Here is a 23,137-nt window from a genome sequence, read left to right on the forward strand (position 1 = left end):
TCTTCCCACCTAGCACCAAGTGGCTAGGCCAAATCGTGCCTTTGATGCTCACAATGTAAGCACGCAGGTGGCACAGGCCGAGCCCCACAGCATGTAGGTACAAGACTGCTCCTTAGGGCAGCGCTGCCTGGAGCGATGGCGGGCCTGGCACTGGGGGGCAGCAAGCACACCAGGGCCATTGCACCTGGGTAACACACCTGCCCTGCCCTGCCCTAGAACCCCCTGCCAGCCATGGGATGCCAGCCTGCCAGAGCCTGACCTCAGGCGAAGGCCAGACCTGCAGGCCCTGCTTGCCCCGCGATGGCCACAGCACAGTGGTATGGCCTAGCCTGACCTGGGGACCCCCATTTCCCACCATGTGATTGGTAGCTGAGAGAGGCCTTAGGACCTGCTTCAAAAAAACTAGCCACTAGCAACGGCCCCAGGCCCCTACCCCCGCCAAGTGATTGACAGGAGGCGGCTCTGGTCCCACCCCTCGGGGTGATTGGTAGGCGAGAGGGCTCTGGTCCCGCCCCTCGGGGGTGATTGGCCGGCGAAGGGTTCTGGTCCCGCCCCGAGGGCTGATTGAGGGAGGTTGGAACGGGGCCTTAGCAGGAGCAGGAACTAGGAAGCGGCTCTGGAGTCTCGGGCCGGGCTGGATGGATTTGTTCGGGGACTTTCCGGAACCGGAGCCGGATCCCTCGGCAGCAGGTGAGCGTGGCCGCACCTTTTCCCGCCGCAGGGGGTCGTGGCCGGGGCCGAGATCTCCCAGCGGGCCCTGCGCCCCTCTGGGCGGGGCCAGCCTTAGCAACCACCGCACTCCCGCGCCCGGCTGCGGCGTGAGGTGAAACATGCGGGCCTGACCCGGCTCGGCCGCGCGGGGTGACGCTTCCTGGCCCGTACCGCTGGCCTTATGTGCCCGGGTCCTCCTGCGCCACGCTCAGTCTTGGTGCCGCGGGAGGCCGTGGCGGGCTCCTCGGGTCGGACCAAGGGGCTGGTTGTGGTCGCTCTTGTGGCGGGCAGCCATGGGCGAGGGGCGGGTGGGCTGAGACCCGCGGCCTCTGCAGCCCCTGCTCGCTGTGAAGGGCGGGCGAAGCGTACCTGTGGGCTCCAGCCAGGGGACAACTGCAGCCTGGCCCCCGCGCACGCCACCCAAGGGCGGGTGCAGAGCCCAGCTTCGCCAGGTGCGACTGATAGCGCTCTCAGGGTTCAGAGTCCTCCATCTCTGGGAGAGTGGTCTAGGGCTTGGGGGATCAGCCCAGGGCTGTTTGGTGTCTGGTAAAACTCCACTGCGCTGTGTGCGCGAGGAGGGGGGGGCTGAGGAGGGGCAAAGTGAGAGAAGAGACATACTGTATAGCAAAAAGAAAAGGAGTACTTGTGGGAGCTTAGAGACTAACCAATTTATTTGAGTATAAGCTTTCGTGAGTGAGCGGTAGCTCACAAAAGCTTATGCTCAAATAAATTGGTTACTCTCTAAGCTCCCACAAGTACTCCTTTTCTTTTTGCGAATACAGACTAACACGGCTGTTGCTCTGAAACCTGTCATACTGTATAGCGTCCATCTAGATTTGAGGGGGAGAAAGGAGAGAAGAGGCAGAAATATAAGGCAGGGAGTGAGTGGAATGCAGGTTAGAGAGAGGTGGATAGGGTCATTGAAGAAAACTCAGGGAAGAGACACAGCATGACTGAATGTAATTTCTCCTCTTTCTTTCCCATGAAAGAAGGTAGAACAAAAAAGAGAGATGTAGTTGCATTAAAAAAATAAAGAGAAAGTTGCTTGACAATATATTGCAGCTGTTATTCAGTCCCTTTAAATTGAAGGGTATGGGGCTTTGGAGGGTGAGGCAATGCCAGTATTTTTCACTCTGGTTAGTAGACTTAGGCTATGTCTATACTACATCGTTTTGTCGCCATAAGGCAGCTTACATTGACCTAGTTATGAAGGTGTACACACTGCAGTGCTCCTCCTGCCATTTTAACTTTTGTGTTACTCCAATATAATAAAACCACCTTGAGGAGAGGCATACAGTGTAGGGCAACTTAGAGCTACTCAGTGTCAGGTGCAACCTAAGCAATGCAGTGTTTACACTAAGTGTCCTCCAGGAGGTATCCTACATTGCCCATCCTGTGCACTCTGGATACCATTTTTAACTCCACTGCCATGCAGCCAAGTACACAAGTGAACATCCCTCCCCTATTAAAGCCCTGGAAAGTTTTGAATTTGTTCAGTATGGAGACCTCATATAGCATGCAGCAAACGTGTTCCTGTGTGGAGTCCATGGGAGGTGGTTGATTTCCTGGGTCTGTGGGGAGAGGAAGCTGTGTAGGCACAACTCCACTCCAGCTGCAAGAATTTGCTCAGGGCAGGGAGTAGAAGGGCTATGACAGGGACATGCAGCTGTGTGTGTAAAAATCTGAAGAGCTGCGGCAGGCATAGTAGAAGGTAAGGGAAAGGTGTGGAGCCACAGATATGCTGCTCCTACAAGGAGGAGGCTAGGGTTAGGATGGTGGTGAATAGCATCCCTGTGGAGCTCCTCTTATGTCTTCATAACGCACAGCTAAAATACTGAAGAACAGTGCAGGATCCATGCTTTCGGACACAGATGGCTGGCTTGCAGGTTACCAGAGTGGTTGAAAAGCAGCTGGAAACCTAATAGGATGCCCATGGAATGATGAGATTGAGAAACCTGTAGTATCTGATGCTAAACCTGCTCCCGTGAGGCATTACAAACCCCAAACACCCTTTGGGAAGTTGCCCAGTGGGATAGCATCAGAGGGGTAGCCGAGTTAGTCTGGATCTGTAAAAGTGGCAGAGATTCCTGTGGCACTTTATATACTAACAGACGTGGGTTAGTTAGTCATGGTGCACCAATCTCTGTATCGATGCAAGAGCTGCTACTGTGGACACGAGTTGCATAGTGTGGACATGCAACAGCAGTTCAAATACAGCAGTGGCTGTATGTCGATGTACCATAGGTTGACAACTTTGTAGTGTAGACATCGCCTTAGTCTTTGGGATAGTAGGTTATCTGTTAGCCGACGGCCAAGGATGTTTGGTGAGGTGCCAGCTATGCCCGTTTATACCATCCGTGACTTTAACCGCTAGGATGCACTGTCCCTTTGCGGCGGGCAGCCCAGGCTAGGCTGACGGATGCCCCAAGGTCCTAACCACCCGTGACTTTAACTGCTAGAGCTCAGAGCTCCTTCGCAGCGGGCAGCCAGGATTGACTGACAGGTGCCCCAAGAGTTTGCCCGTTGTTGGAGGCGGCACAACTCAACGCTAGGCTCTTAGTACTCTCACCTAATGGCCAGGCTTTAGAGCCAAAACGGCTGAGGTTCTTTAATTGTGTCGGCTGCTTTACAGTAAACCAGAGAAAACAAGTCAGGTTTATGCACAAATGGTTACCAAAATTTATTAAGCTAGATTCTAATCATGTGGTTACAAAATTGCTAGTGCCTACTTACTTAAATGTAGAGATGTTACACACACAAACAAGTTACAAAACTGAAGCCACAATCCCAAAGAAAGAAAACAAAGTATAGAGCTCTATTTCAAAATATGTGTACACTAAAGATAGGAGATCAGGTGTGGGTGCTTCTTACCCTCCTTGCATCTCTCGATTCCAGCGGTGCCAAGCCAGGATCGGTCACTCAATTCCGCGGAAAGACGAATAAGGGACAAGGCTTAGGGACCCTCTTAGCTGCAGTAGCCTTGGGAGGCTGTCACTTATCTGACCAGCAGATAGATAGTGAAAAGCACTCAAAAATCATGGTGCTGTAGGTCCCCTACTTATACCTCTGTACTCCTTTATTCTCTTTCTCCTTTCTTATGCCAAATTGAGGCTGGTCTGTCTGGGTAACGCCAGCTTTCGCAAGAGTAGTTTACACTTGCAAGGGAGAGAAACAATAAGTGTCGACTACTGGACATTTCTTTTATCAGGGTAAATATTTTCCCACCTAGGATGTTGGGGTGTGTGCATCACGCTATTTAGTAGGGGCTAAGAGCCATGTCTGTCACAGGGCCTCTGCCTGCTGTGAGCTTAATCGTTGTATCTGTTCCCAGAGGCACATTGTAGCAGCACACCTGTGCTTTTCACAGCTTCAAGGGCTGCGCTGGAATATATGTTAAGTGCCCTGTTCCGGCTTCCTCCTCTGTTTTCCAGCAATGCTGGTCGGGGGGGGGCCTGGCTGTCTGGCTACAGTATCAGGTACATTTTTTCATGCCCTCAGTTAGCTTCTCAGAATCTTTCCCCAAAAGATCCAAAGTGTTCATAACTACAGAGCTGTGAATATAGACCAACTCTTGGGTTTCTCCATGAATATTTGATAGTGCTGTTAGCACAGGGGTGGGTAAACTTTTTGGCCTGAGGGCCACCTCTCTGTATGGAAATTGTATGGTGGGCCAGCTGGGGCAGGGGATTGGGTGCACGGGGAGGATGAGGGTTCTGGCTGGGAGTGCAGACTCTGAGGTGGGGCTAGGGATGATGGGTTTGGGGTGCAGGAGGGTGCTCCTGACTGGGATGGAGGGGTTTTGAGGGCAGGAGGGGGCTCTTGGTTGGGGCAGGGGATTGGGGCACACGGGGGGGGGGGTGAGGCTCTGGCTTGGGGTGCAGACTCAGGTGGGGCTGGGTTCAGGATGGATAAAAATCAATTCGTTTTTTTTAAAGAAAAATAAGAATTGGATTTTTTTTATTTAAATCAGATTTTTCTGATAAAATGCTTTTTGAGGGAAAGATAGTTTTAATTAAGATACATTATAGGTCAAAGATATCATCATATCATGGAATAGGGATTATGTATTCTAATTCTATAGTATGAGACAATATATTCATGTAACGTTTAAGACACATTTTTGTAAATGAGTTCCAATAGTTCATGGATTAGGGACCCAATCTTATGGGGTTCCAGGGGCTTCTGTATAGATTATTTAGGTTAATCTTTCTAGCTACCCAATGGGACTGAGTGCTCAGTCTAGAAGATACCATCAGAGATGCTTAGTTTTGCAGTTCTCAAACTCTGGATTTGTGTCTCCAGAGATAACATGCTTGTTAACAGCAAAAATGTTTTTTAAATAAATAAATAAGATATAGGGGTGAGAAATAACAGACTTCAACCCTATTGTCCCTCTGCAAATTTGTATACACAGAGTCAATCCCTTACCTCCCTCTAAAAGTGCAAAGTTTCAAAAAGTTCAGTGAATAGAAGATCATCGGGGGCGGAATAGATCTGGACAAGGAGAAGTCGTCTAGAGATAAATGTGAGAAGGGAGGGACAGGCAGTAGAAACAAACGTGAAACTGTTTGAGCAGCATATTCCAGAAGTCTTGAGGTCTTTCTGAGTGTAGCCTTCATCTATTTGAGAACTACCAAACCATTCCCTCACAGAAGGGAAAACCTGTAATGGCAACAAGCCGTAAAAGAGACCCAGTTTGGGAGTATTTTAATGAAGTTCTTCTACCTGTGGGTAAGACAGGCATGCTTGCAGAATGAAATGCAAAGGCCTGGTTGGCCAGATGAAACAACATCATGAGAAGTGTTCCTTCTCAGGAGGAAGCTGCGTTGAGGATGATGAAAGGAACATGTCTGAACATGCAGGATCTTCAGGTTGGTCAACTTTTTTTATTTCATACTACTTTCTTAAGGACTGCCTCTCTTCCTTCTGGACTATTCTTGAATTTTCATGTTTGAGCAAAAAATGTAGTTGTTACTCTATGGTACTAGCATTTTAGATGTAGTTGTGATAAAAAATAAATAGCTGAAATAGGCAGATCTTCCTTTTACAGTTTCACCTTTAAAGTAGACTGAGTGTCAGTGAATGCAATGAGTAATACTAAATGAGTAGTATGGTGGCAATAATAATTAAATAACTGCATTGACTTATTTTGTTTAGAAGAATCCATCCTCAACATACAGGATTCTGAAGACTATCCACCTTCAGGAATCACCATCATTTTCTATAGTTTCAGAGTTATCTGCCAATAATAATGTTTCAGTCACATCATGTAGGTCACGTAGCCACGTATCACCTGTAGCAGAAAGAAAAAAAGAATCTCTATCATCTAGAAACAACCATAGATAACAACCCATCCTGGACAACAATCCCTCACTTTCACCGGCCTTGGGAGGCAGGCCAGTCCTCGCCCACAGACAACCCGCCAACCTGAAGCATATTCTCACCAGCAACTACACACCGCACCATAGTAACTCTAACTCAGGAACCAATCCATGCAACAAACCTCAATACCAACTCTGCCCACATATTTACACCAGCGACACCATCACAGGACCTAACCAGATCATCACCAGTTCATTCACCGCATGTCCACCAATGTAATATATGCCATCAATGCCCCTCTGCTATGTACATCGGCCAAACTGGATAGTCCCTACGTAAAAGGATAAATGGATACAAATCAGATGTTAGGAATGGCAATATACAAAAACTTGTAGAAGAACACTTCAATCTCCCTGGACACACAATAGCAGATTTAAAGGTGGCCATCCTGCAGCAAAAGAACTCCAGGACCAGACTTCAAAGAGAAACTGCTGAGCTTCAGTTCATTTGCAAATTTGACACCATCAGCTCAGGATTAAACAAAGACCATGAATGGCTAGCCAGCTACAAAAGCAGTTTCTCCTCCCTTGGTGTTCACATCTCAACTGCTAGAAGAGGGCCTCATCCTCCCTGATTGAACTAACCTCGTTATCTGTAGCCTGATTCTTGCTTGCATATTTATACCTGCCTCTGGACATTTCTACTACATGCATCTGACGAAGTGGGTATTCACCCACGAACGCTTATGCTCCAATAATTCTGTTAGCCTATAAGGTGCCACAGGACTCTTTGCCGCTTTTACAGATCCGGACTAACACGGCTACCCCTCTGATACTTGAAACCATAGATAAGTTTGTGATAAGAACCAGCAGATTACAAAAAGAGGTAATTGATGAAAAAATTGTCCGGTTTGTTTATGCAACAAACTCTCCTTTCCATATGATTGAGAACCTACACTTCATTAACATGGTTCAGTCATTAACAGTCCACCCAACAGAGCAGATGTTGCAGGAAAATTGCTGGATAAAGTGTATGAAAGAGAAATTGAGCAGTGTGCAAAAGGTCTAGAGGGTGAAATTGTTAACCTGAGTCTTGATGGGTGGAGCATTGTCCACAATGATCCTGTTCTATATGCTTGTGTGACAACAGAAGAAGGGAATGTCTTCCTTACAGAAACAGTTGATACAGCAGAATACTTACAAGAAGTAGCAGTAAAAGCTATAACAAACTGTGAAAAAAACAATTCAAATGTCTAGTATGCAGCTTGGTCACAGAAAATGCTGCAAATGTATCCAAGTTGAGAAGAAATTATTTTGAAGAGAGTCCCCAGCTAACAACATACGGTTGCAGTGCTCATTTGATGCACTAGCCAAATGACTAGCCAAAGACTTCAGTGTTCCAGAAATAAAGGCTAATGTTGTTGAAATTGCAAAATACTTCTGTAACACCACTTTGCAGCAGTTGCTCTAAAAAAAGGTGGGAGGAACCAAGCTAACTCTCCCACAAGACGTGCTGTGGACCTCAGTAGTGGACTGTTTTGAACGCTGTATCAAGCACTGGCCTAATCTGATGACAGTTTGTGAATAAAATCGTGAAAAAATAGATGGCACTGTCCCAGCCAAAGTTCTCAACATTGGGCTTAAGAGAAATGTTGAACACCTGCTGAGTACCCTGAAGCCTATTTCTGTAGCCTTGAACAAAATACAGGGAAATCGCAATTTTATTGCTGACGCTGTTTGACATTTGGAAGGAACTGAATGAGATCTTAAAAAGGGAAATATGCAATGACCGTTCTTGTCCCATTCATTCTTTTTTTAAAGCTTGTAATTTAACTCTCTGTCTCCAGCTCATTTTCTTGCAAATATTCTCAATACTCGGTACCAGGGTCAAACATTAACTGCTGAAGAAGAGGAGTTAGCTATGACATGGACATCCAGCAATCATCCCTCCATAATGCCAACTATAATAAACTTCAGAGCTAAGGGTGAACCATTCAAGAAATATATATTTTCTGATGATGTTTTAAAGAAGTCATACCGGAGAACTCGTGGAAGTCACTGAAGCACTTGGATTCAGAGACTGTTGAAGTGGTGATCTCACTTTTAACAGCAGTAGCTTCTTCTACCAGTGTAGAAAGAATATTTTCTTCCTTTTGGACTAATTCATTCCAAATTGAGAAGTCATTTGGGACCTGAAAAAGCAGGAAAGCTTGTTTTTGTTTTTTTTCTCTTCCAGATTATGAACAAACAGGAAAATGAAGGTGAAGATGACTGAGTTAGCTGCAGAAGCCAATATTTTAAGTTTCTCATGTTGAGCTTGCTGACATAGTCGATTTAATTTTTTTAAATATATTTCATTTAACTATTTTAGTTTAAAAACAATTTTAACAAAAACCCAACATGATTTTAAAAAACGTGCATGTTTAAATTCAAAAATGCATATGCTTGTTTTGTTAAAATATTATGTTTGCTGTTGAAGAGAGAAAAATCCAGAATACATAATGTTGTTTTAGTTAAATAAAACAATTTAAATGTCTGTCTGGTGATGATCTCCTCCTAATACAGCATGACAAGAAACTCCTCCAAATATTAATGATAGTTTACCTCCCAATGACTTCATAAATATCTGCTTCAGTTACCTTTTGGTAAATGAAATAACCAAACATTCATTTTCTGATATAGCTGTAAAACTAATTTGAAAAGTTTTTCAAAATAAATCACTTTAAAAATGTATAGTGTACCTTCTAAAAATGAATTCTACATGTATCTGAGTTGTGAAGAATATGTATTAACGTTATAACAACCAACAAAAATGCACTTTTATGTAGAAATCCATGATTAAATAGTTTTCCTGACTAGTGATTTAAATCAAATCCATCCTGGCTGGGGATGAGGGGTTTGGGGTGCAGGAGGGTGCTCCAGGCTGGGATCAAAGGGTTTGGAGGGCAGTCGGGGCTGGGGCAGGAGGTTGTGGTGCATGGGTGCACTCAGGATCCAGGTGGCGCTTACCTGAAGCAGCTCCTGGAAACAGTGGCCCGTCTCCCCTCCGCCTCTCATGTGGGGGTGGGGCCACACTGCTCTGCATGCTGCCCTGTCCGCAGGCACTGTGTAGTGGCCATGGTTCTCGGCCAATGGGAGCTACAGAGCCTGCACTTGGGGCAGGGGCAGTGTGCAGAGCCCCCTGGCTGCCCTTGTTTCCGGGAGCTGCGCAGAGCTGAGCAAGGCAAGCTCCCTGGCTGGAGCACCGGAGCAGGGAAAGCTCCCAACCCCACCCTGCAGCAGGAGCTCAAGGGCCAGATTAAAAGGTCCAATGGGCTGGATGCAGCCTGTGGGCCGTGGTTTGCCCACCCCGTGTTAGCATTATCCTATTAGAATTAATGTCCATTTGGAATTTTGGGCATAATAATGTCCTCAAAATGTCATCTGTTTTGATTCTCTTCAAATTGTGGATGTTTGGGTTGGTAAAAGGGATGCTAAATGTTTAAATGTATGGAAAATATGCATGTAAGTCCTAGGCTTTTTTTATCTGGCACTAATATACCATAGTGTTAGATAACCTAGAATGGTCCTACTTGGCCTTTAAATCTAAGGTATCTAGCCTGACCTGCATAACACAGGCCAGATCACCTCACCTAATTTCTACATGAAGCCCATAACTCCTGCTTCAGCTATAACATCTTTTAGAAAGATATCTAGTCTTAGCTTAAAGACGGCAATCCACCACATTCCTAGGTAAATTGTGCCAATGGCTAATTTATCCTCACTTTAAAATGTGCCTTATTTCTAGTTTGACTTGTCTAGCATCATCTTTCAATCACTGGATCTTGTTTTGCCTTTTTCTGTTAAATTAGGGAGCTGACTCCTATCAGAAATCTCTTGTGCATGTACCTGTAGACTGTGATAGGTTGCCTCTGAACCTTCTCTTTGATAAACTAAATAGATTAAGCTTTCAGACTGAAATACCTGAGATCTCTTTGCAGTAACAGCTGTTATATCCTGGAGCAGTGCATTTAGAAACTACGGTTGTCATAGACAGAGGGGTTCACAATTCCATTCTGTGTGTGAATCACCCGTTCGTGACCGGCCTGGGTACTTTAATCATATTGTTACTGTTTTCTGATGGGTTTCAGGGACCGAAGTACTAAAAGGAGGATCTTTGCTTTTTGATGATCTCCCACCATCCAGCAGCTCAGGTAAGGGAATATAACCTTCTCCCACATCCCTGACCTTTCCCTGCTTACAGATGCTTCCCCACTTTTTCTACAGTGGCTTGTCTAAAACCTGTTTTTCAGTTAGACTGGTCACTAAATCAGTCTTCATGGCTAGGGATTTACATTTTTAGCTAAGAGGCTGGGAAATGTTTTAAATGAGCACACTATTTCATCTTCTGCAAGAGAGGATAGAGAATAAAGACACTTTTGTGGGGAGGAGGAGGAATGATTTTTGTCAGCTTTTTTCCCAGATAATCTTTTTGTGTCTCCCTCTACTTCCATTAGTTAAGCTGTTCAATTCTTTTCTATTCTTTGTTTCTTTCTAGTCCTTTTGGATTTTGTGCATTCCCCTTTTGTAGTGATTCATAAAGTAAAACTATTTCCCCTTGTTTATTCCACCCCCCACTGTTCCTCACATGTTGTTGCCAACTGCTGGAAATGGCCCATCTGTTCCCCCCTCCCCCCCCCCCCGCTGGTAATAGCTCACCTTAAGTGATCACTCTGGTTACTGTGTGTATGGTAACACCCATTGTTTCATGTTCTCTATGTGTATAAATCTCCCCACTGTATTTTCCACTGAATGCATCCGATGAAGTGAGCTGTAGCTCATGAAAGCTTATGCTCAGATAAATTTGTTAGTCTCTAAAGTGCCACAAGTACTCCTTTTCTTTTTATTAACTTGGTGCTCTGTAGGGCCAGATTCTGCCCATCTTACTCATGTTGAGCATACTTGATTATACATACAATCCTACTGATTTTATGTGCATAAAGGGTGGCAGAGTTCAACCCTTAGTCCTTTTTTCCATCTTTTATGGCAAATATTAGTTTTGATACCTTTTTTTATAGGAGTTCAGAACTATTTTAATAACTTATTCATATAATTATCAGTATGGTTTTGTATTGTGTACCCTTGTGAAATATGTTGGTGATTTACTAGAAGTCATTAAATCCACTTTACTGGGTGGGTATTTTGTCAAGAAAAATAAATGTTTAAATTAAGTCTTTCTGATGTAAACGTATCCCAGACAGGTTTCAGAGTAACAGCCGTGTTAGTCTGTATTCGCAAAAAGAAAAGGAGTACTTGTGGCACCTTAGAGACTAACCAATTTATTTGAGCGTGAGCTTTCGTGAGCTACAGCTCACTTCATCGGATGCATACCGTGGAAACTGCAGAAGACATTATATACACACAGAGACCATGAAACAATACCTCCTCCCGCCCCACTGTCGTCCTGGTAATAGCTTATCTAAAGTGATCATCAAGTTGGGCCATTTCCAGCACAAATCCAGGTTTTCTCACCCTCCGCCCCCCCACACACAAACTCACTCTCCTGCTGGTAATAGCCCATCCAAAGTGACCACTCTCTTCACAATGTGTATGATAATCAAGGTGGGCCATTTCCTGCACAAATCCAGGTTCTCTCACTCCCTCACCCCCCTCCAAAAACCACACACACAAACTCACTCTCCTGCTGGTAATAGGTAATATATCCCAGACAGGATTTGAACTCAAGGCCAACTGCTTCCTTAAGTGCATATGCATTTCAGGTGTTCTGATAAGTCGCCAGAGGGATACTCCTGGGGGAATTCTGTGCATGTGCAGACATGCAGAATTCATCTGTCTCGCATTGTTTTTATGTGGGAATACACAAAACACATTTTGCCTAAGAAGTGCTGCCATTCTGCCTTTTGCCCACCAGAGTCTGCTGTGGTGCCAGAACAGCCAGCTGTGTTCGTGCTAGCTGTTCTAGTGCCACAGTGGCCTCTGGTGGGCAAAAGGCTCACAATTGCAGCATTTCTTAGGTAAAATGTATTTTATGCGGGAAAATACAAAATTCTATGTCCAATGCTGCAGAATTCCCCCAGGAGTAGAGTTTATCACAGCACCCTGCCTGCAGAGCCAGATTAGGACAGAGTGGGACACACAAGGCTGCTGGCAGGGTCACAGACTGGGGTTCAGTATGGCTAGTGGAGCGGGGGATGACAGACTGGAGCATGGGCTAGTAGGGTGACAGCATTGAGCCTGGGGATGCGGGAGGGGGGCTGCAGAAACCCAGGGGGATGAGGGGTGGAGGGACAGGGGCAGATGTGCCTGACTGAATGGGAGGGTCAGCCAGGGTCTGCATGGGGGAGGATTTCCAACACCCTAACAATCCCTCTTCTCCTCCCCCCCAAAGAAAAACCTCACACCCAACACCCTCCAGATTCACTCCTAGGCTCCTTCCCTCTCCCTCGGCTCTTCCATTACCCCTGCCTTCCCCATGCCTGTGCGCTGCTTCTGACAGGTGCAGGAAATACAGTTCTGTACTGTAATTTTAAATGAATTACACAATTCTCTATTAATATACATTGTAAGGAATATGTCAAAAAAAATTACCAGAATCTTTTTGTCTGTATTCATAGAATATCAGGGTTGGAAGGGACCTCAGGAGGACATCTAGTCCAATGCCCTACTCAAAGCAGGACCAATCCCCAATTTTTGCCCCAGATCCCTAAATGGTCCCCTTAAGGGTTGAACTCACAACCCTCGGTTTAGCAGGCCAATGCTCAAACCACTGAGCTATCCATCCCCCATACTTGCTGACAGATATTTTGAAATTACGAAAATAATTGTAACTGGCATGATTATATTGTTTTGACAGAATATGGAGAATTTTGCAGAATTGTTACTTTTTGGTGCAGAATTCCCTCAGGAATAAGAGGGAGCCCAGATAAGCTGTATTGGTCATTGTTTTGTTAGTTCAACAGTAAGAGGAAAAGACTCCCTTTTTAGCTATATATTCTTTTCTTCCCTGTTAAAATGACTGTTTGTTTGTGGGAAATCTGCACAGAAATATAGCCTGAGGTCTGACCTACTTCAGACAATTCGCTAAAGTTCATTTCCAGTTCAAATATATATTGTAATGTTTTTCCACCCTCCAACTTAGTTAGGCCCCAATTCTGCGAAGACTTAAACCTCACTAACATTGACTTTATGGGACTACTCATGAGGTGTAATCAGACTAGTCGCATTCCTTAAAGTTAAGCATGTGTAAGCTTTGCAGGAGTGGGCCTTAACCACTATAATGATTCTTTCAACTCCATATCATACTCGCATAGCTAAAAAGAAATATCTCTACAAGAAACCCCCTTTCTGTTTTTGAAGTTAACCAATAATCCGTTCAGGCTGAACAGTTTTAAGGAAATATCTCCAACTTGAAAAATCCCGTTTCTGCCTAAAGAGTTGTTTGTTACTTGTAACTACAGTAGGTAAAAACTAGGATTATTGTAACTGGGTGAAGTTAAGATTTTTTTTCTCTATTTTTAGTTTGTTTTGTGCTTTTGACAGCACTTTGTGTAGTCAGCTTTGCTGTCCCTCCCCCCCCCCCCATATAGCTCTATTTATGTAGCTGAAAATATCTTCAAACACCAAAAGAGGAGCAGAAAAACTCTTGAACTTTTAAAAAATAACCAGAACCTATTATTTAAAAGGTGCTCTCTGGAGTTTTTTAAAATAGTCAGTGTGACGGGTTGGATCACAGAAACCCCTTTGGGACTGTCAAGGTTCCTCCCCCACTCTGAACTCTAGGGTACAGATGTGGGGACCTGCATAAAAAAAAAACCTCCTAAGCTTATCTTTACCAGCTTAGGTCAAAACTTCCCCAAGGTACAAAATATTCCCCCCGTTGTCCTTGGACTGGCCGCTACCACCACCAAACTAATACTGGTTACTGGGGAAGAGCTGTTTGGACGCGTCTTTCCCCCCAAAATACTTCACAAAACCCTGCACCCCACTTCCTGGACAAGGTTTGGTAAAAAGCCTCACCAATTTGCCTAGGTGACTACAGACCCAGACCCTTGGATCTTAAGAACAATGAACAATCTTCCCAACACTTGCACCCCCCCTTTCCTGGGAAATGTTGGATAAAAAGCCTCACCAATTTGCATAGGTGACCACAGACCCAAACCCTTGGATCTGAGAACAATGAAAAAGCATTCCGTTTTTTACAAGAAGACTTTTAATAAAAAATAGAAGTAAATAGAAATAAAGAAATCCCCCCTGTAAAATCAGGATGGTAGATATCTTACAGGGTAATTAGATTCAAAAACATAGAGAATCCCTCTAGGCAAAACCTTAAGTTACAAAAAAGATACACAGACAGAAATAGTTATTCTATTCAGCACAATGCTTTTCTCAGCCATTTAAAGAAATCATAATCTAACACATACCTAGCTAGATTACTTACTAAAAGTTCTAAGACTCCATTCCTGGTCTATCCCCGGCGAAGACGACTACAGACAGACCCAGACCCTTTGTTTCTCTCCCTCCTCCCAGCTTTTGAAAGTATCTTGTCTCCTCATTGGTCATTTTGGTCAGGTGCCAGCGAGGTTACCTTTAGCTTCTTAACCCTTTACAGGTGAGAGGAGCTTTCCCCTGGCCAGGAGGGATTTCAAAGGGGTTTACCCTTCCCTTTATATTTATGACACGCCCCCCAAATCTCAGCTAGGGTGAAACACTGGCTGGGATTTCTTCCTGGAGCTCTAGGAAAAACAGAGTTAATAAGACATATGCATCTCTAAATATACTACCAAGTACATAAAGACTAACAATATTTTCCACATCTCAAGGACGATTTTAACCAGTTGACTCTGGGAAACTTTCACGGGAGAGTGCATCAGCCACTTTGTTAGAAGCTCCTGAGATGTGTTGGATGTTGAAATCAAAATCTTGGAGAGCTAAACTCCACCGAAGAAGTTTTTTGTTAGTTTCCTTGACGGTGTGAAGCCACTTCAGTGCAGCATGGTCGGTTTGCAGGTTGAAACGCCGTCCCCAAACATATGGGCGTAGCTTTTCCAGAGCATAGACAATGGCGTAACATTCTTTTTCAGTGACTGACCAGTTGCTTTCCCTCTCAGACAGTTTTTTGCTGAGAAACACTACAGAGTGGAATTCTTGATCAGGGCCTTTCTGCATTAAAACTGCTCCCACACCACGCTCGGACGCATCTGTGGTTACTAGGAACGGTTTGTCAAAGTCTGGGGCCCTTAGTACAGGGTCAGACATGAGTGTCGCTTTAAGCTTGTTAAAGGCCTTCTGACACTTTTCGGTCCACTGAACAGCATTTGGCTGTTTCTTTTTGGTTAGGTCTGTCAGTGGGGCAGCGATTTGGCTGTAGTGCGGTACAAATCGTCTGTAATAACCGGCCAAGCCTAAGAAGGATTGAACCTGTTTCTTTGACTTTGGGACAGGCCACTTTTGGATAGCATCCACTTTGGCCTGTAGGGGGCTGATAGTTCCTTGACCCACCTGGTGTCCAAGGTAAGTCACTCTGTTTAGGCCTATTTGACACTTCTTAGCCTTAACCGTTAGTCCTGCCTCCCTTATGCGCTCAAGGACTTTTTGTAGATGTTCCAGGTGGTCTGCCCAGGAATCCGAAAATATGGCCACGTCATCAAGGTAGGCGACTGCATATTCTCCTAATCCCACTAGGAGACCATCTACAAGTCTTTGGAAAGTGGCGGGTGCATTTCGCAGCCCGAAAGGGAGTACATTAAATTCATACAGCCCGACATGTGTGGTGAAGGCTGACCTTTCCTTGGCAGATTCATCTAGCGGTACCTGCCAGTACCCCTTGGTTAAGTCCAAGGTAGAGATGAACTGGGCCCGTCCCAGTTTCTCTAATAGTTCATCTGTGCGTGGCATTGGATAGTTGTCTGGGCGAGTTACAGCATTTAGCTTACGGTAGTCCACGCAAAAACGTATTTCCCCATCTGGTTTGGGAACTAGAACCACTGGAGATGCCCATGCACTTTCAGAGGGGCGGATTACACCCATCTGTAACATATCCTGGATCTCCCGTTCTATAGCAGTTTTAGCTTGAGGAGACACCCGGTAAGGTTGGACCCTAATTGGGTGAGCATTACCTGTGTCAATGGAGTGGTATGCCCGTTCAGTCAGTCCTGGGGTGGCTGAGAATGTTGGCGCGTAGCTAGTGCACAGCTCCTGGATCTGCTGTCGCTGCATACGCCCAAGGGTCATGGAGAGGTTCACCTCTTCCACACCACCAGCACTTTTCCCTTCGTAGTAGACACCTTCAGGCCACTCAGCGTCGTCTCCTCCCTGGGCTGTAAACTGACAAACCTTTAATTCTCTGGAATAAAAGGGCTTTAGAGAATTAATATGGTACACCTTAGGCTTCCGGTTGGAGGTGGGGAATGCTATGAGATAATTAACAGCTCCCAGGCGCTCCTGGACCGTGAATGGCCCTTCCCACGATGCTTCCATTTTATGGGCCTGGAGCGCCCTTAAGACCATGACCTGGTCTCCTACTTTGAAGGAACACTCTCTGGCATGTTTATCATACCAGGCTTTTTGCTCTTTTTGAGCATCCTGTAAGTTTTCTCTAGCAAGGGCTAAAGAGGTTCGGAGGGTGTTTTGTAGGTTGGTTACAAAGTCCAGAATGTTAGTTCCTGGAGAAGGTGTAAATCCCTCCCATTGCTGCTTCACCAACTGCAATGGCCCCTTAACCTCACGGCCATATACAAGTTCAAATGGGGAAAACCCTAAACTGGGATGTAGGCAAAGAGCAACTGCTGCAACACTAGGTCCCAATCATTGGAGTGCTCATTTACAAATTTACGTATCATGGCCCCCAAAGTTCCATTAAACTTCTCCACCATGCCATTTGTTTGATGGTGGTAAGGAGTGGCAACCAAGTGATTTACCCCATGAGCTTCCCAAAGGTTTTTCATAGTTCCTGCCAGGAAATTAGTCCCTGCATCTGTGAGGATGTCGGAGGGCCAACCTACCCTGGCAAAAATGTCTGCTAGTGCCTGGCACACACTTTTAGCCGTGGTGTTGCTTAGAGCTACTGCTTCCGGCCATCGGGTGGCAAAATCCATGAAAGTCAGTATGTACTGCTTTCCTCTGGGTGTCTTTTTCGGAAAAGGACCCAGAATATCCACAGCTACTCGCTGAAATGGAACTTCAATGATGGGGAGTGGCTGGAGAGGGGCTTTGACCTGGTCTTGGGGTTTTCCCACTCTTTGGCACACCTCACAAGACTGGACATAGGTAGAAACATCCTTGCCCATTCCCTCCCAGTGGAATGATCCCCCCAAACGGTCTTTGGTCCTGTTCACCCCAGCATGGCCACTAGGGTGATCATGGGCTAAGCTCAAGAGCTTGGCCCGGTATTTAGTTGGAACTACCAACTGTCTCTGAGGATGCCAGTCTTCCTGGTGTCCACCAGAAAGAGTTTCCTTGTATAAAAGTCCTCTTTCTACAACAAACCTGGATCGATTAGAAGAGCTGAGAGGCGGTGGGTTGCTCCGTGCCGCCGTCCAAGCTCTCTGGAGGCTTTCATCTGCTTCCTGTTCGGTCTGGAACTGTTCCCTTGATGCTGGGGACATCAGTTCCTCATTGGATTGTGGACCTAGGCTTGGTCCCTCTGGAAGCGATATAGGGGATGGAGCTGTTTCTGTTGACTGTGAACCGCTCTCCGCTGGTGCACTATGTTGGGATTCAGGCTCCGGCTGAGCCTCTTGTGTAGGGTTATCGGCTGCTGCCAGTTCAGGTTCAGTGGGGCCCTCTGGTGTTGAGGTTGCAAGTACTGGATTCAGGGCTGGCACGGGGTCTGGTGTTGGTTGTTTGGCTGGTTCCGGTTCTGGGACTGGTTCCGTCTGGGTCTCTGGGACTGGATCCACTACTGCTGTTGCAGACATTGGCATGGAGTCCGGGTCCATCACCTCTGACTGGGTCCTGATAGAAGTTTCCGGAACAGAGCTAGGCCTCACGGCTTGTTTAGCCTGGCTGCGGGTGACCATTCCCACCCTCTTGGCCTGCTTCACATGATTGGCCAAGTCTTCCCCCAACAGCATGGGGATGGGATAATCATCATAGACTGCAAAAGTCCACATTCCTGACCAGCCCTTGTACTGGACAGGCAACTTGGCTGTAGGCAAATTGAAAGAGTTGGACTTGAAGGGTTGAATCGTCACTTGGATCTCTGGGTTGATTAAATTGGGGTCCACTAAGCATGGATAGCTGACACTTGTGCTCCGGTGTCCCTCCACGCGGTGACCTTCTTCCCGCCCACACTCACAGTTTCCCTCCGCTCCAAGGGTATCTGGGAGGTATCTGGGCCTGTGGACCTCTGGTGTGATTCCGGTGCAATGAACTGTAATCTGTTGGGGTTCTTGGGGCAGTTGGCCTTTACATGCCCCAGCTCGTTACACTTAAAACATCGTCCAGCTGACGGGTCACTGGGGCGAGGAGGGTTGCTGGAGAACGGGGTGGTGGGACGATAAGGGGTCTGGAGGGTTCTTTGGGAGGTAGGTGGGGCTTTGGGCGGCCCCCGGTAATAGGGTGTGGTCTGGGGTGGTCCCTTCTGGTCTCCGCTCCAACTGCGACCAGTTTTCTTCTTCTGCCACCTCCACCCATCTGGCTCCAATCTCTCCTGCCTCGATTACAGTTTTGGGTTTCCCATCTAGGATGTATCTTTCTATTTCCTCAGGAACACCCTCTAAGAATTGTTCCATTTGCATTAGGAAGGGCAAATTTACTGGAGATTCAACACTTGCTCCTGATATCCAGGCATCCCAATGTTTCACAATGTGGTAGGCATGTCGGGTAAATGACATGTCTGGTTTCCACCTTAGGGCTCTGAACCTCCGACGAGACTGCTCGGGTGTTATCCCCATTCTGACTCTCGCCTTGGATTTAAACAGTTCATACTTGTTCATGTGTTCTTTAGGCATTTCAGCTGCCACCTCAGCTAAGGGTCCACTGAGCTGCGGCCTCAGCTCTACCATGTATTGGTCAGTAGAGATGTTGTACCCAAGGCAGGCCCTTTCGAAGTTTTCTAGGAAGGCCTCAGTATCATCGCCTGCCTTGTAGGTGGGGAACTTTCTGGGATGGGAAGTGGTACTTGGAGAAGGATTACTAGGGTTTGTTGGGATATTCTGCTGAGCCTTTATCTTCTCCATCTCCTCCACATACTTCCTCTCTTTTTCCTTCTCCTCCAGTTCTTTGTCCCTCGCTTCCATAGCTCTCCTGTGAGCAGCCGCTTGGTGTTGTTCGAGGTCTATCCCTGGTCTATCCCCGGCGAAGACGACTACAGACAGACCCAGACCCTTTGTTTCTCTCCCTCCTCCCAGCTTTTGAAAGTATCTTGTCTCCTCATTGGTCATTTTGGTCAGGTGCCAGCGAGGTTACCTTTAGCTTCTTAACCCTTTACAGGTGAGAGGAGCTTTCCCCTGGCCAGGAGGGATTTCAAAGGGGTTTACCCTTCCCTTTATATTTATGACAGGGACTGCCACCTGTTATGCCTAGACTACCTCTGAACCCGTTTTCCCTGCCGGCTTGGGACTTCAGTGCCTTGCCTTGTTTGAGCCAGACACGCTTGCCTGTTGCAAACACAGATCCAAGTCTGAGCCATGTGCCCTTACAAGCTGCAGGCTTAACTGAAAACAGCTTAAGAAGTGCTTCTGTCTCCCGCACTCAGATACCCAGCTCCCAATAGGGTCCAAACCCCAAATAAATCCATTTTACCCTGTGTAAAGTCTATACAGGGTAAACTCATAAAGTGTTCGCCCTCTATAATACTGATAGAGAGAGAGATGCACAGCTGTTTGTTCCCCTAGATATTAATACTTACTCTGGGTTAATAAGTAAAAAGTGATTTTTATTAAATACAAAAAGTAGGATTTAAGTGGTTCCAAGTAATAACAGACAGAATAAAGTAAATTACCAAGCAAAATAAAATAAAACACGCAAGTCTAAGCCTAATACAGTAAGAAAACTGAATATAGATTAAAATCTCACCCTCAGATATTTCAATAAGCTTTTTTTCACAGACTGGACACCTTCCTAGGCTGGGCCCAATCCTTTCCCTGGTACAGTCCTTGTTCCAGCTCAGGTGGTAGCTAGGGGATTTCTCATGACTACAGCCCCCGTTGTTCTGTTCCACCCCCTTATATATCTTTTGCACAAGACGGGAATCCTTTGTCCCTCTCTGGGTTCCCACCCCTCCTTCTAAATGGAAAAGCACCGGGTTAAAGATGGATTTCAGTTCAGGTGACATGATCACGTCACTGTAAGACTTCATTACCCACTTGCCAGCATACAGGGAGACTTACAAGTAAACAGAGCCACTTACAACCAATTGCCCTGGTTAATGGGAGCCATCAAGATTCAAAGCCACCATTAATGGCCCACACTTTGCATAATTACAATAGGACCTCAGAGTTATATTTCATATTTCTAGTTTCAGATACAAGAATATGTTTATACAAATAGGATGAACACACACACAGTAGTTTATAAGCTTTGTAATGATACCTTACAAGAGACCTTTTGCATTAGGCATATTCCAGTTATATTCACTCTCAATAGTATATTTTCATAACATCATATGGAGTGCACAGTCACAGTCAGCGTTGTAGTATTTGTTTGATAGCATTCCTTTCTCCAAGTAACATACTGTGAATAAAAAAGGAGTACTTGTGGCACCTTAGAGACTAACCAGTTTATTTGAGCATAAGCTTTCGTGAGCTACAGCTCACTTCATCGGATGCAACAAATACTGTGAATAATCATGATGTCCCAGCTCTTAATCATACATGACATCAGATGGTTGTAAGGACATGAACATCTACTAGGTATTTGCTGTGAACTGAAAGCCAAGGGCTCGGCAGGGTAGATGGATGTGGTTCAGAAGAAAAAGCCCTGGTTAGTAGAAAAGGAAGAGAGCAGAATGGTAGAAGAACTGAGGTGTACTGCAGTTTCTGTGGGGAATTCAAAGTGCTTAGAACATCAGTGTTAATGATCCAGATTTCTTCCATTTGCCGCTTCTGTGTGTCCTCTGCTAAAGGCCTTTGGTCTTCATGTAAATACTTAGCAGTGTTATCTGAAATAACCTAAAAGAATTTCTGCCCCTTTATTTCCTACAATAGCCGAGGTTTCTAAAGGAGTCATTTTAACTCTTGTAAATCAGAAGTGCTTTAGCTAGAAATGAGTTCTGACGATTTCCAGGAAAGTGGCAGTTTCTGTCTTGTGCAGTAGTGGTCTATAGTTTGGGTGGAGAGGGTCATTTGGGGCAAGGATTGTTCTAGAACAATGGGGCATTCCTTTTCTTCCCGTGAATAACTTTTCAAGTGTGTTCTGACTCTGCTCTGTGTCTTAGGTAAAGAAGCACAGACAGGGCCTTTGCTTTTTGATGATCTTCCACCGGTCAGCAGTGCTGACTCAGGTAAGAGGACTCTAATCGTGTTGTCGGCATCTGCCTAGCTTCTGTTTGCATCAGCATCTCTTCTCACGCTGAAATTTTATCTAAACCTTTTTTAATTATACATAAGTATAGGATAAAATCTTTCAGAATATCTACATGTTTGAGTGTCCATCTTCTTCCTCCTCACTCATTTCTTCAACTAATATAAATTGCTATCTTAATATGGATCTTTCATATTTTTTGAAATGTTAACATGGGGCATATTAAAAACATCAGTATAAGGCCTAGGTCCTCCGATTGTGTGCTAATAATTGTTTATATGCTGGAGAGATATGCATTTAAACTGATCTGGTCTGAGTAAGCTGGCATTTTGTAGCTTTCACATGTCTGTGGGACAGAATCGGAATTCTGCTCATGGGGTGGAGGCACTCAATTTACATGTTGACTGCTTTCTTGTGTTTCAGGGACAGGAGGACCTTTGCTCTTTGATGATCTCCCACCAGCTAGCAGTGGGGACTCAGGTAAGGGACTGTAACGGCCTTCATAAGGCTCCATACATGTCTTTCCTCATGGAATTTGTCAGCATAGCTTATCATACTGGGATTGTGATTCATCTTGTTTGTTCCAACAATCTTGCCTGTATCTTGGTGAGTATTTGGGCAGTTGCACTGGTAGTGGTGTCATATTCATGTAACACAAAATCTAAGTTAATCAAATGTGGATCTATCTGCAGAAACAAGTGCACAGGTTCCTTTCCATAACATCTCTGATGTCCTTGAAAGACTGCAGATAATGGGTTTTATAATACAGTAGTTCTCAACCAGGGGTGTGCAGAGGTCTTCCAGGAGTACATCAACTCCTCTAGATATTTGCCTAGTTTTCAACAGGCTACATAAAAAGCGCTAGCAAAGTCAGCACAAACTAAAATTTCATACAGACAATGACTTGTTTGTACACTGAAATGTAAGTACAATATTTATATTCCAGTTGATTTATTTAATAATTATATAGTAAAAATATGAGGAAAATAAGCAATGTTTCAGTACTAGTGTGCTATGACACTTTTTTGTATTTTTGTTTCTGATTTTGTAAGCAAGCACTTTTTAAGTGAGGTGAAACTTGGGGGGTACAGAAGACAAATCAGACTCCTGAAGGGGGTACAGTAGTCTGGAAAGGTTGAGAGCCACTGTTGTACTTTATGCTTTTTGCAGGTTGGAGTGAACTTTACACTGCTCACTTTAGAGAGCACTGGCTATAGTTATACATGCCGCAGTTAAGCACTGCACAAGCTTCATACAGCCTTGCTGCTGTGACTTGATCTTGGCCAAAACTGCCTACTGCTGTTACAATTGTGGATTCCTCTTAAAGCAAGACTGCCAGATTTGCCAAATTTTCATTGTGTAGACAGATAGTCCTTAGGGACTAGGAGGAGATTCATTCCATGAGCATTGAATCCACTGTCCCTTCAGATGCCATGATAATTATATTTCTGCTTCATCACCCCCAACTTTATTTTGTAGTCCATCCTGTCTCTTGTATATCTTCTATATAAGAATAGTATTGTCTGTCCTAGAAAGTAGTAACCATCCTTGACAACTATCATGCATGAAAAAGTTTGACTCAGACTCACAATTTATCAGACCACTCTGTATTAGCAGAGCAGCTTTGCTAATAAAACATTTAG

At 45.2% G+C, this 23,137-nt stretch overlaps 1 protein-coding gene across 5 annotated transcripts in view; it reads left to right on the forward strand.

Moving 5' to 3' along the window:
- Positions 1-541: 541 nt before the first annotated feature.
- The window catches only part of ILKAP (ILK associated serine/threonine phosphatase), a 63,002-nt gene continuing 40,406 nt past the window's right edge, over positions 542-23,137 (forward strand). Inside the window, exons 1-5 of one of the 5 annotated variants that reach the window (XM_048863158.2) lie at positions 548-690; positions 5,448-5,582; positions 10,163-10,225; positions 21,409-21,474; positions 21,918-21,974. In XM_048863158.2, the coding sequence (XP_048719115.2) occupies positions 639-690; positions 5,448-5,582; positions 10,163-10,225; positions 21,409-21,474; positions 21,918-21,974 (373 nt within the window). In that variant the 5' untranslated portion in view covers positions 548-638. Of the gene's footprint in view, positions 691-877; positions 1,164-5,447; positions 5,583-10,162; positions 10,226-21,408; positions 21,475-21,917; positions 21,975-23,137 lie in introns of those variants that run through there. The other 4 variants (XM_048863161.2, XM_048863160.2, XM_048863163.2 and 1 more) reach the window with 4 other exon arrangements.

This window comes from Caretta caretta, chromosome 9, assembly GCF_965140235.1.
Source record: "Caretta caretta isolate rCarCar2 chromosome 9, rCarCar1.hap1, whole genome shotgun sequence".
Lineage (NCBI taxonomy): Eukaryota > Metazoa > Chordata > Testudines > Cheloniidae > Caretta > Caretta caretta.